The sequence below is a fragment of the Mobula hypostoma genome, chromosome 5, assembly GCF_963921235.1.
Source record: "Mobula hypostoma chromosome 5, sMobHyp1.1, whole genome shotgun sequence".
In the NCBI taxonomy this organism is placed as follows: domain Eukaryota; kingdom Metazoa; phylum Chordata; class Chondrichthyes; order Myliobatiformes; family Myliobatidae; genus Mobula; species Mobula hypostoma.
In genome coordinates, this window is record NC_086101.1 from 12,037,799 (window position 1) to 12,052,303 (window position 14,505).

Sequence of the window (14,505 nt, forward strand, 5' to 3'; positions counted from 1 at the left end):
GGACATGTACCCCCAGATCCCTCTGTTCCTCCACACTACCAAGTATCCTACCATTTACTTTGTACTCTGCCTTGGAGTTGTCCTTCCAAAGTGTACCACCTCACACTTCTCCGGGTTGAACTCCATCTGCCACTTCTCAGCCCACTTCTGCATCCGATCAATGTCTCTCTGCAAACTTTGACAATCCTGTACACTATCTACAACACCACCAACCTTTGTGTCGTCTGCAAACTTGCCAACCTACCCTTCTACCCCCACTATAACAGGAAATTTTAAAAAAGCATGCTTTTTAAAAGGACTAGCACACAATTTGCTGGGTAGATTTTGGCAGGTCAAGCAGCATCTGTGGGTGATGGAGTGGGGGAAAGAACTGTTAATATTTCCAGTCAAAGCCCTGCACCAGTCCCGAAATGTCGACAGTTGCTTTCCCCCACAGATGCTGCTTGACTCGCTGAGTTCCTACAACAGATTCTGTGTTGGTCCAGATTCTGAATCAGAATCAGGTTTTGTATCACTGATATCTGTTGATTTGTGGCAGCAGTACAGAAAATATTTTTTAAAACATCTATACAAGGAACATAAAAAAAAATAATTTGTAGAAAACGAGTGCAAAAATATTATGCCTTGTTATTGTTTTAGCTTATCCTAGCTAAATGCAGTGATCTGTATGAACAGTTGGCAAAACAAGCTTTTCACAGTCTTGGAAAATATGACAAACATAAACCAAAACCAATACCAGTTATTGTGTCTTGAGCTACAATGAAAGGTACCGTTCTGAAAGTACAAACGTTTGTACATCGAGTAGTGGAAGTGATAATGAAATCAGGTTTAATATCACCGGCATATGTCGTGAAATTTGTTGTTTTGGGGCAGCAGTACAGTGAAATACATAATAAGGTCTCTAAATTTCAATAAGAGGTGTATATAAAAACAAAAAAAACATTGTTTTAAAAGAGAGGGAAGGTGGTGAGGTAGTGTTAATGGGTTCATTGTCCATTTAGAGGCGAAGAAGCTGTTCCTAAATCATTGAGTATGTCTTCAGACTCCTTTACTTCCTCTCTGATGTCAGTACAGGTTTCCCCCGCTGTCCGAAAGTAGAGCATTCCTATGAAACCTTTCATAAGCCAAAGTGGCGTAATGCGAAAAACCAATTACCATTAATTTATATGGGAAAAAATTTTGAACGTTCCCAGACCCAAAAAATAACCTACCAAATCATACCAAATAACACAGCAAACCTAAAATAACACTAACATATAGTAAAAGCAGGAATGATATGATAAATACACAGCCTACATAAAGTAGAAATAATGCATGTACAGTGTAGTTTCACTTACCAGAATCGGGAAGACAGCGAGCACACTGGAAGGTTCATGCATTTTTCTATCATATAGTTCTTCGTAAGCACTCAAAACACCCTGCAAACCTGCCCTAAACCTACGTGCCCTTTCAAAATTAAAGTCTTACTTTCTACAGTCATTGCAGCACTGTCAATTGTAGTGAAAATCTCACGCAGTTCAAAGCTATGGCAGCTTGTTACTGAATGTAGTTCCCAGGGAAGGAGCTTGGCGGCGCGACTCTCGCTGCTCGGGCTGCCTCTATAATGGCTCGCTGCAAAACAGACGCTGAACGCTGTTTTCGCTTTTCGCCTTTTTTTGTAAAAGCGAAAATCCTCTTCGGATTTCTTTCGGTTCGTGAAAACAGGTACTAATGTAGATCTTTCGTAAAAGCAAAGTGGCTAAAGTGAACTTTTGAAAAGTGGGGGATACTTGTATTAAGAAGAGGGCATGTCCTGGGTGATGGGGTCCTTAATGATGGATGCTGCCTTTTTGAGGCATTGCCTTTCCAGCCCCCACCTATCAGAAGGATCTGATTTGACACACATGGGCCGAGTCTTGATGCGAAGCTTCCTTTGCTCTTCCACAGGTAACCCTGCGACAGCGCCAGACAACACAGAGGAAGAGGGCACGCAGTTATTTACTTTCCGGTCTCCGACTTTCAGCAAGGGCCATGCCAAAAGTAAGTTCTGAGGTAAACACACCCAGAGTGGAGGGATCCAGAACTTTGGTTAGGCCACATGTGGATACTGATCTAGATGTGAATGTGGTATCTGTGGACAATGATGTGTGTAGGGATGGCATGAAATGGTGTTGGAGCAAAATTTAGTTTTTCACTGGGTAGCAACTCAGAAACAGGTTTAACATCACTGACATACATTGTTGTTGTCAGTGATTAACTGGATTCTGAAAACTTGCACTTGTTCCTCAATCATTCTTTATTTAGTTGTGCACAAGAACAGCAGCACAGCCCTTGTTGTCAAACTGTTCTAAAGCTTGTCATTTTTATACAGAAATGGACCAGCTGGTTACAGATGCAAACACGAGGAAATCTGCAGACGCTGGAATTTCAGGCAACACACATAAAAGTTGCTGGTGAACGTAGCAGGCCAGGCATCATCTCTAGGAAGAGGTACAGTCGACGTTTCGGGCCGATGACAAAGGGTCTGGGCCCAAAACGTCGATTGTACCTCTTCCTAGAGATGCTGCCTGGTGTTAAGCTGGTTACAGATATTGACCAGTTGGTAACTTTGTGCTTGTTTAAATTCCTTATTTGTATAATTAGTCACCAATAGCACTGCAATATTACAAGTATTGATGAACAGTAGAATCTACATGGTGAAGGCCAGTGATATTTTAGAAGTGGTAAAGGAACTGCTCAGTAGTCATTATCACCCAAGGATCCTTTGATTATCTTGACTCTGACTCTCGTCCTGTGCTGTGCAAAGGCTGTCCTATGCTCTTCCAAGACTTTCCTTTCCTGAGTTAATTGCACACTATCTATCTTTAACCTATCCTCACAAATACATTATCTTAACCATTGCCTTGTCACGACTTCCATACTATGAAATTTATCGTTTTGAAGCAGCTGTACAGTGCAGCACATAAAAAAGTTACAATGAGAAATATATAAAAAGTAAATAAATAAGTACGAAAAGAGCAAATTCGCGAGGTAGTGTTCAAGGGTTCAGAAATCTGAGAGCGGAGGGGAAATAACCTGTTCCTAAAACATTGAGTCTTCAGTCTCCTGTACTTCCTCCCTGATGGTATTGATGAGAAGAGGTCATGTCCTAGAACTCCCACAGGATTCAAAAGCAAATTATCATACTTTGTAAAATACAGTGCCTATAAAAAGTATTCATCCCCTCCCCCCTTTCAAAGTTTTCATGTTTTGTATTTTTTACAACATTGAATCATAGTGGATTTAATTTGGCTTTTTTTGACACTGATCAACAGAAAAACACTCTTGAGCCAATGTAAAAACAGAACTCTACAAAGTGATCTAAATTAATTATAAATATAAAACACAAAATAATTGCATATGTATTCACCCCCCCCCCCTTAATATGACACACCAAATCATCACTGGAGCTGCCAATTGGTTTTAGAAGTCACATAATTAGTTAAATGGAAATCTGTTTTTGGAGACCTGTGTACAGTCAAGGTGTTTCCACTGATTGTAGTAAAAATACACATGTATCTGGAATGTCCAACTGCTGGTGAGTCAACTTCCTGGTAAAAACTGCACCATGAATACAAAAGAACAATCCAAGCAACTCCGCGCAAATGTTGTTGAAAAGCACGTGTCAGGAGTTGGATACGAGAAAATTTCCAGTCACTGAATATCCCTTGTTAAGTCAATCATCAAGAAATGGAAAGAATATGGCACAGCTGTAAATCTGCCAACAGCAGGCAGTCTTCACAAATTGAGTGACTGTGCAAGAAGGGGACAAGTGAGGGAGGCCACCAAGAGACCTATGACAACTCTGAAGGAGTTACAAGCTTCAGTGGCTGAGATGGGAGAGAGAGTGCATACAACTGTTGCCCAGGTGCTTTACCAGTCACAGCTTTATGGGAGAGTGACAAAGTGACAGCCAATGTTGAGGGAAAAATAAAACTCACGTGAAATCTGGGCTAGAGTTCCCTGAAGGCATTGTGGGAGACTCTGAAGTCAACAGGAAGTAAGTTCTATGGTCTGATGAAACCAAAATTGAGCTTTTTAGCCATCAGACTAAATGCTATGTTTGGCGTAATTCTCAATCCATTGAGAATTTGTGGCTGGGCTCGAAAAGGGCTGTTCACTCATGAAGCCCATACAATCTGACAGAGATTGAACGGTTTTGTAAAGAAGAATGAGGAAAAATTGCGTTCCAGATGTGCTAAGCCAATAGAGACCTATCCACACAGACTCAAGGTTGTAATTGCTGCCAAACGTGCATCTATTAACTACTGACTTGTGTATTTATGCAATCCATTATTTTGTGTTTTATATTTGTATAAATTTAGACCAATTTGTTTTCACTTGGAAAAATAATGTGGTGTATAGATAGGGTGAATGCGTGCAGGATTTTCCCATCAGGTCCTGTGAGGCCTGAACTAGAGGTCATAGGTTAAGGATGAAAGGTGAAATATTCAATGGGAACCTGAAGGGGAACTTCTCCACCTCAGAGGCTGATGTAAGTGTGGAGTGAACTGCCAGTGGACGTGGTGGATGTGGGTTCACTTATAACACTGAAGATGTTATAACTGAACATGGACGAGTACGTGGATGAACGAGGTGTTGCGGGTTATGGTCTAGGTGCAGGTTGATGGGACCAAGCAGAAAATCAGGTTCGCTCAGACTAGATGGGCCGAATAGCCTGGTCCTGTGCAGAAGTGCTCTATGACTGGGTTGGGGAGAGCTGTGAAGGGTGTTGGGGGGGGGGGAGAGCGAGAGGAGGAGGGGAGGGGGCAGAGAGAGAGAGCTCCCTCCCGCTCTCCCCACAATCAGGACCTGCAGGACCATGCTCACTGTGCCGGCCTGGGTACTCGGACCCATATCTCTCTCTCTCTCCCCCCACCCAGTCTGTCCAACTGCAGTCCTCGTGGGCAGTCTGTCCACACTAGAGCCCCGGGGTGATTCTTTGCTGGGTTTGTGCCAGATTCCTGATGTAGTAACTGTATCAGTAAAGCTGTAATGACCACGTTCGGTGTCGGTTACATTAGAGCTCTCATTCATGTACAGAGCACGAGAGTCATAGTCTTACAGCATGGAAGTATGCCATTTGGCTCAATTCATACTCTCACTCACACTCAGAGACAGACAAACACTGTTTCTCACTCTTGCTCTTTCGCTTTCTCGCTCTCACATGTACGTACTCACTCGCGTTCTCTTTGTCTCTGTCACAGAATGCAACTGATGGACACGCTCATGCACGTGTACGCCCAGAACAGATTCTGCAGGTGCTGGAAAGCTTGTGTCACACACACAAAATGCTGAAGCAACTCAGCAAGTCAGGCACCATCTATTGAGAGGAATAAACAGTCAATGTTTTGGGCCAAGACTCTTCATCAGGACTGGATGACAAGGAAATACCTTTCCATATTGATCCTGTGTCCAAGCACAACTAAAACTACTTTCTCCAGCTGTATATTTTCGGGTATTTATCCCATGTACATTGGAACCTCCCTGTGCAAGATACAGTGGGACGAACACCGTTTGCGCTGGATCACTTTTTTACTCTGAATCCGTATATTTTTCTCCAGCCCTGCTGATGGGTCTCGGCACGAAATGTCGACTGTTTACTTTTTTCCCATGGAAGCTGCCTGGCCTGCTGAGTTCCTCCAACGTTTTGTGTGTGTTGCTTGGATTGGATCAGTGTTGTTCTTGTTTTTAGCAGCCTAGATTTCAAAAAACATGTACCTTTTAAATTGGAAGTACATTTTGATTTATACTGTGTTCAGCCAATTCGTGATTTGTTTAAGTACACCCACTAATGTTTCCCACAGGTGACCCTGTGACAGAGCAGAGCCTGGAGGAAGACTCATCTCTCCACTCGCCCCCATTCAGCCTTCAGCCTCCAGTTTTCAGCAAGGAGCCTTTGCAAAGTAAGATTCAAACATTTGCCCACTGCATATTTTCTGCCTTTCTGGTGCTTTCGGGGCCAGACCTGCCCTTGGACTCTAGTTTATCTTATTAGTCCTTCAAACCAAATGTTTGGCCCATGAAAGGACAAAATGTAGCTTATTACTATAAACTCAACAAGCAGCACCCAAGCTCAGGATTGAACTCAGGACCCTGCCGCTGGTTGGTTAATGGTGCACATTGCCCTTGGGAATTTCGAGTTCCAGTGAAAGTTGATATCACCGGAATTTCATTGTTCTGCCCCACACAGTGTTGCCACCTCTGCCTATATTTATATCCTCTTTTGGTGGCACGGTGCCAGGTTCACCACAGTCTGAACCTGAGCAAGTTACCAATCATAACCCCGGAGTTGTTTGCTGCGGGTTCCTCCCCCTCACCCAAATAGAAACATAGAAAACCTACAGCACAGTACAGGCCCTTAGGCCCACAAAGCTGTGCCCAACATGTCCTTACCTTAGAAATTACCTAGGGTTACCCATAGCCCTCTATTTTTCTGAGCTCCAAATACCTCTCCAGGAGTCTCTTAAAAGACCCTATCATATCCGCCTCCAGCACCGTTGCCGGCAGCCCATACCACACACTCACCACTCTCTGTGTTTTAAAAAAAAAAAAAACAACTTGTCCCTGACATCTCTGTACCTACTTCCAAGCACCTTAAAACTGTGCCCTCTCAAGCTAGCCATTTCAGCCCTGGGATAAAGCCTCTGACTATCCACACGATCGATGACTCTCATCATCTTATACGCCTCTCATCCTCCATTGCTCCAAGGAGAAAAGGCCGAGTTCACTCAACCTATTCTCATAAGGCATGCTCCCCAATTCAGGCAATATTCTTGTAAATCTCCTCTGCACCCTTTCTGTGGCTTCCACATCCTTCCTGTAGTGAGGTGACCAGAACTGAGCACAGTACTCCAAGTGGGGTCTAACCAGGGTCCTATATAGCTGCAACATTACCTCTTGGCTCTTAAACTCAATCTCATGATTGATGAAGGCCAATACACTGTATGCCTTCTTAATCACAGAGTCAAGCTGCACAGCAACTTTGAGTATCCTACGGACTTGGACCCCAAGATCCCTCTGATCCTCCACACTGCCAAGAGTCTTACCATTAATGCTATATTCTGCCATCATATTTGACCTACCAAAATGAACCACTTCACACTAATCTGGGTTGAACTACATCTGCCACTTCTCAGCCCAGTTTTGCACCCTATCAGTGTCCCACTGTAACCTCTGACAGCCCTCCACACTATCCACAACACCGCCAACCTTTGTGTCATCAGCAAACTTACTAACCCATCCCTCCACTTCTCATCCAGGTCACTTATAAAAATCATGAAGAGTAAGGGTTCCAGAACAGATCCCTGAGGCACACCACTAGTCACCGACCTCCATGCAGAATATGACCCGTCTGCAACCACTCTTTGCCTTCTGTGGGCAAGCCAGTTCTGGATCTACAAAGCAGTGTTCCCCTGGATCCCATGCCTCCTTACTTTTTCAATAAGCCTTGCATGGGGTACCTTATCAAATAAGGAGTTGTGCCTAGGGAAATTTTAGTGTAGCACTATTTCAGTGCTCATGGCCCGGGTTCAATTCCTACAGCTGTCTGTATCTGCTTTTCCTGTGACTGCACGGGTTTCCCCCAGGTGCTCGAGTTTCCTCCCACATTCCAAAGATGTACAGTTTGGTAGGTTAACATTTGGGTGTAATTGGGTGGCGTAGGGTTGATGAGCTGGAAGGGACTGTTTCTCTTATATACAAATTTCACCCCCACCTCTCACTACAGATAGCTTGTGTGGGATCAGCGATTAAACCTGCCGCTTATGATTCTCAGACACAGTTAGTTTGCGGTTGAGATGTTTCAGCTTGAAAAAGATGGGGCTGTTTTCTAACAAGGTGTCTTTGTTGTTCCCCAGAGCTGAAATGAGAGGTTGCATTTTCTTCTGTTGCCTTGGCAATCTGGCCTCTCATTTGTACAGCTGACCACCCAGCCAAGATTTTGATGAATCATTTTTAACAGCTCTTGCCTGGGGGAGGACAGATCAGTATCTTAAAGGGGCAATGCATCAGTTCCTGTGCTTCATACTGCGACTGAATGGATTTTGATCACAGCTGTGATCAAAAAGATTACTTAACAGCTCCACCACATGTCAGGGGGAGGAATTGTCTTTTAAAAAATTTAGACGACAATTGGATTTATTATCGCTGAATTGTATGACATGAAAGTAGTTGTTTTGCAGCAGCAGTAGAGTGCAAAGATATTAAAATTACTCTAATTTTCAAAAAGAAGCTGCAAAAAAATGAGGTAGTGTTCATGGGCTGTTCAGAAATCTGATGGCAGAGGGCAAGAAGCTGTTTCTAAATCATTCTGGGTCTTCAGGCTCCTGTACCTCCTCCCGGAAGGTGGTAACAAGAAGAGAGCGTGTCTGGATGTTAACAGACTTTGGTGATGGATGCTGCCGTCTTGAGGTATCGCCCTTTGAACATGTCCTCGATGGTGGGGAGGCCGTGCCTGGACTGGAGCTGGCTGACTCTGCAGCCTCTTGCGATCCTCAAAGGCAAAGTCCTTCAGTGACACAGCACGGAAACAAACCCTCCGAAGTTCAAAGTGAAATTTGTTATTGGAGTACACAACCCTGAGATTCTTTTTCTGTGGGCATACTTAGCAAGTCTGTGGAACAGTAACTGTAAACAGGATCAATGAACAACAAACTCTGCAAGTGCAAATATAAATAAATAGCGATAAATAATGAGAGCATGGATTAACGAGATAAAGAGTCTTTAAAGTGAGTTCATTGGTTATGGCAACACTGGAAATCGAATGAATGTAGATATCCTCTTTTGTTCAAGAGCCTGATGGCTGAGGGGTAGTAACTGTTCTCATGCAGGTCCTGAGGTTCTTACGCCTTCTGCCTGATGCCAGCAGCAAAAAAAGAGCATAGCCTGGGTAGTGAGGAGCCTCGATGATGGGTGCAGTTTTGCTATGGCAGTGTTTCATGTAGTTGTGCTCAATGGTTGGGAGGGCTTTACCCGTGATGTAGTAGATTCACCCCAGTACCTTTTGTAGAATTTTCCACTCGAAGGCATTGGTGTTCCCATACCAGGCTGTAATGCAACCAGTCAGCACACTTTCCACCACACATCTATAGAAGTTTGCCAAAGTTTTTCATGACATGCCAAATCTCTGCGGACTCCTGAGCAAGTATGCCCAACTTGTCCGAGACCAAGGTTGCTGGTTCCATTTGCTCACATATGACCTATTCCACTCTAACTCTAACTCTACCTCTTTCCTCTCCGTGTACCTGTCCACATGTCTTCTAAATATTATTGTTCCTCCCTCAACCACTCCCGCAAGCAGCTTGTTAGATCAGAGTTACAGGGAAGTAGTCACACCGAAGTTGCAGGAGGCGAGTAGCTGTGTGACTGTCAGGAAAAATGGAAATGTGAATAGGCAGTTAGTGCAAAGCACCCCTTGCCCATTACCCTCAAAATTAAGTATACCATTTGGATAATGTGGTGGAGGATGACCTCCCGGGGAATGCCACAGAGACCGGGTTACTGGCACTGAGCGTGGGTCTGTGGCGCAGAAGGGAAAGAGGGAGAAGAGGGGAGCAGTAGTGATAGGGGACTCAATGGTCAAGAGAACAGACAGCAGATTCTGTGGACATGAACGAGATACCCAAATGGTATGTTGCCTCCCAGGTGCCAGGGTCAGGGATGTCTCTGTTCACATCCACAGCACTTTGGAGGGGGAGGGGAGAGCAGCCAGATGTCTTGGTACATGTTGGTACCAATGACATAGAAAGGAAAAGCAAAGGGGTCCTGAAAAGAAAATTTAGAGAACTATGCAGAAAGCTGAGAAGTAGGACCTCCAGGATAGTAATTTCTAAATTGCTACCTGTGCCACGCGCCAGTGAAGGTAGAAACAGGATGATCTGGCAGTTTAATGCGTGGCTGAGAAGCTGGTGTATGGGGCAATTCTTTCAGTTCCTTGTATCATTGGGATCTCTTCTGGGGGAGGTATGACCAGTACAAAAGGGACCAGTTCCACCGACCTTGAGGGGAACCAGTATTCTCGAGGCAGATTTGTTAGAGCTGTTGGGGAGGGTTTAAACTAATTGCAGCCAGCAGGGTGAGTATCAGTGCATTGGGGATGCAAATCAAATAGGGTAGCAAATACAAAACTCAAAGTGTTGTATCTCAGTGCATGGAGTATAAGAAATAAGGTGGATGATCTTGTTGCATTGTTATGGGTTGTTGGGTACAATGTTGTGGTCATCACCGAATCGTGGCTGAAGGATGGTTGTAGTTGGGAGCTGAATGTCCAAGGTTACACATTATATCGGAGGGATAGGAAGTTAGGCAGAGGGCGGTGTTGTGGCATCAAATCAGTAGAAAGATGTGACATAGGATTAGATGATGTTGAATCCTTGTGAGTTAAGAAATTGCAAGGTTAAAAAGGACCATGATGGCAGTTATGTACAGGCCTCCCAATAATAGCTTGGATATGGACCACAGGTTACAACAGAAAATAGAAAAGGCTGTAAAAGGGCAATGTTATGATAGTCATGAGAGATTTCAACATGTAGGTCGATTGGGGAAAATCAGATTGGTAATGGATCTCAAGAGTGAGTTTGTTCAATGCCTGTGAGATGGCTTTTTAGGGTAGTTTGTCGTTGGGCTTACTAGTGGATCAGCTACACTGGATTAGGTGTGTAATGAACCGGAGGCGATTAGGGAGCTCAAGGTAAAACAACCCTTAGGAGACCAATGATCACAATATGATTGAGTTCAACTTGAAATTTGATAGGGAGAAAGTAAAATCTGACAAGCAGTAATTCAGTGGAGTAAAGGAAATTACAGTGGTATGAGGGAGGAGTTGGCCAAAGAGATGCTGAGAAGCATGACAGCGGAGCATCAATGGCATGAGTTTCTGGGAAAAATGACGAAGCTGCAGGATAGATGTATTTGAAAAATGAAGAAATGTTCAAGTGGCAAAATATTACAACTGGCTAACGGGAAGTCAAAGCCAACATAAAAGCAAAAGGGAGGGCATACAACAAAGCAAAAATTAGCAGGAAGATAGAGAATTGGGAAGCTTTTAAAAGCTTACAGAGAGCGATTAAAAGAATCATTAGGAGGGAAAAGGTGAAATATGAAAGAGATGAGAGTGGATATAGGACCGTTAGAAAATGAGGCTGGAGAAATAATAATGAGGAAGAAGGAGATGCCTGTATTGGGCTGTAGGGTTTCTATGACCTTTCAAATATCATTGGACTCTGGCATGGTACCAGGGGACTGGAAAATTGCAAATGTCACTCCACAGGGAAGTAGTTACAAAGGAGGAAGGCAGCAGAAAGGAAATTATAGTCCAGTTAGCCTGACCTCAGTGGTTGGGAAGATGTTGGAGTCAGTTGCTAAGGATGAGATGATAGAGTACTCAGTGACACAGGATAAGATGGGACAAAGTCAGCATGGTTTCCTCAAGGGAAAATCTTGCCTGATGAAGCTGTTGGAAGTCTTTGAGGAGATTACAAATCAGACAGATAAAGTGGATGCAGTGGATGTTGTATATTTGGACTTTCAGAAGGCGTTTGACAAGGTGCCACACATAAGGCTGCTTAAGAATTTAAGACCCCATGCTATTACAGGAAAGTTACTGCCATGGTTGGAGCAGTGTCTGATTGGTAGGAGGCAGCGAGTGGGAATAAAAGGACCCTCTTCTGGATGGCTGCCGGTGATTTGTGGTGTTCCTCAGGGATCGGTGTTGGGACCACTTCTTTTTATGCTGTGTAACCCTTTGGTTCAGCTAGCGGCTTAATCTAGGGGAAAACAGTCTCCAGCCCGAGCAAACTTGAGAAACCTTGTTTGGGTGGATGCTGCGTTACAAATCAGTACCCCGAAATAACAAACAATACACAATATGCAATTAAACGATTGAGCTTTATAATTCTTAATCTGACTATAGGTTAGAAAAGAAACAGAGAGAATTCTCATGAAACAGTCTGATGCGTAATGTTGGAGTTCCATGTTTTCCCGTCTCTTAGTTCTCCATTGATTTTCCCCTCGGCATTTACTCCCAACCCCATTCCGAGTCCGCTCCATCCTGCAGACTACGACTTCCCCGTTAGGCATATGCTGTCTCCATCTTCCGCTGAATGAAAGACCGCAAAACCTTCGCTTGGGCGCACAAAAAAGAAAAGCATCTTCCCTCATTGGCCAGAGCACATTCCAAAGTCCTGTTACCTCTAGTCATAACCTAAGCACTGCGCTACAGAGAAATCATTACAGTAGCATGAAACATTACAACACATTATAGCTGTATAGCAATTGTTCAGATGATGGAATCAGTGGCTTTGTTGGCGAGTTTGCCGATGATACGAAGTTTGGTGGAGGGGCAGGTAGTGTTGAGGAAACAGGAAGGCTGTAGAAGGACTTAGACAGATTAGGAGAATGGGCAAGAAAGTGGTAAATGAATTACAATGTTGGAAAATGTATGGTTATACATGTTGGTAGTCGAAATAAATGTGAGGACTATTTTCTAAACAGAGAAAATCCAAAAATCTGAGAAGTAAAGGGACTTGGAAGTCCTTGTGCAGAACGCCCTAAAGGTTAACTTGCAAGTAGAGTCGATGGTGAAAAACGCAAATGCAATGTTTGCATTCATTTCAAGAGGTCTTGAATACAAGAGCAGGGATGTGATGCTGAGGCTTTATAAGGCACTGGTGAGGGCTCATCTTGAGTATTGTGAACAGTTTTGGGCTCCTTGTATAAGAAAAGATGTGCTGGCATCAGAGAGGTTTCAGAGGAAGTTCACAATGATGATTCCAGGAATGAAAGGGTTATTGTAAAAGGAACAATTGATGGCTCTGGTCTGTACTCACTGGAATTTAGAAGGATGGGGGGGTGGGGGTTCTCATTGAAACCTTTCAAATATTGAAAGGCCTAGACAGAGTAGGTGTAGAAAGGATGTTTCCCATGGTGGAGGAGTCTAGGGCAAAAGGGCACAGCATCAGGATAGCGGGGCATACAGTTAACACAGATGCAGAGGAAGTTCTTTAGCCAGAGGGTGGTCAATTGGAATTTGTTTCCCCAGGTGGCTGTAGAAGCCAGGTCGTTGGGTGTATTTAAGGCAGAGATTGATAGGTTCTTGACTGGACGCGGCATCAGAGGTTATGGTGACTGGGGCTGAGGAGGGAGTGAAAGAATTAGCCATGATTGAATGGTGGAGCAGACTTGATGGTACAAATGGCCTAATTCTGTTCCTGTGTCTTATGGTCTTATATACACGACCAAATCTGTATGAAGAAGTTTCCCTCAGGTCTCAAATCTTTCCCTTTCTCACATTAAACTTGTGCCCACTAGTTTTTGATTCCCTTTTTAAAAGGCTGCTTGCTTTCAAAAGTCTGTGCGGTTGAGTATCTATGCGGTGAGAGAGAGATTGAATCTGTCTGATCAGAAATGACTATGGTGGAGAGTTAATTACAAACAACAAAAAGCCTTGGCTGACGATGGAGGGGTGAAGAAGGAAGAAAACTATACTGTATATAGAGACAAAAGACTGTATATAGACACAAACTCAATGTGCAAAAGAAGACAAACTGATCAGATAAAAGCTATTCCTAAGAACAGGAGTTGTAGAGTCTTTGAAAGTGAGTCTGTTGGTTGTAGAATCACTTCAGAGTTGAGGTGAAGAACGTTATTTATTTGCTTATTTTTATTGAGATACCTCGCAGACCAGCCCCTTCTGGCCCTTCGAGCTGCGCTACCCACCACTCTCCCGATTTAGTCATGGGACAATATACGATAATCTACCAACCGGTCCATCTTTGGACTGTGGAAGGAAAGTGGAGCACCCGAAGGAAACCCAAATGGTCCTGTGGCCATCGTATAAACTCCAGAGAGACGCTGGCAATATTGAACCCGGTTTGTCCACACTGTAAAGCATTGTGCTAACCACTGCACTACAGTGCTGCTCTGGTTCAGGTTCAGGGGATAACATCTGTTCCTGAACGTGTGGTGTGACACCCAAGGCTTCTGTACCTCCTACCTGACTCTTGCGGCAAATAGAGAGCACGGCCTGGATACTGGAGTTGGGCATATTGGAGATTGATGCTACTTTCTTGCGGCAGTGCTCCACGTAAATGTACTCAGTGGGGGCGGGGGGGAGGTTTTTTCCTGTGACGGACTGGACTGTGTGCACTTTCTGTCACCTTTTCTGTTCCTGGACAGATTCCTAGGTTGGAGAATACCATATTCCTCCCTGCCTGTAGTTAATATGTCCGTGCAGAATCGGCAAATCTTGTTCGGTCGATTGTCTATAAAGGCTGAAATTTTCTTCTTTGTTTAAATGTACATGCCACTCGGCTTGCAAGGCAGGAAGGGTTAAAGGTCACAGAACCATTACCACTGTTGATTCTTCAAACGCAGTGGCCGATATGAAAAATTGGCTGCATTAAAGCCAGGAAAGCTGCCGTCTCCAAAAGCAAGTCTAAGCTGAGCCAGCCAGCTTCCTCCTTCCCGGCACCGCAGAGAACTTGCCAG

General features: G+C 44.0%; 1 protein-coding gene across 3 annotated transcripts in view; it reads left to right on the forward strand.

Moving 5' to 3' along the window:
* The window catches only part of mdc1 (mediator of DNA damage checkpoint 1), an 88,852-nt gene that overhangs the window by 37,037 nt on the left and 37,310 nt on the right, over nt 1-14,505 (forward strand). For all 3 annotated transcript variants that reach the window (XM_063048025.1, XM_063048024.1, XM_063048023.1), the window contains exons 7-8: nt 1,927-2,019; nt 5,826-5,924. In XM_063048025.1, coding sequence (XP_062904095.1) covers nt 1,927-2,019; nt 5,826-5,924 — 192 coding nt within the window. The remainder of the gene's footprint in view (nt 1-1,926; nt 2,020-5,825; nt 5,925-14,505) is intronic.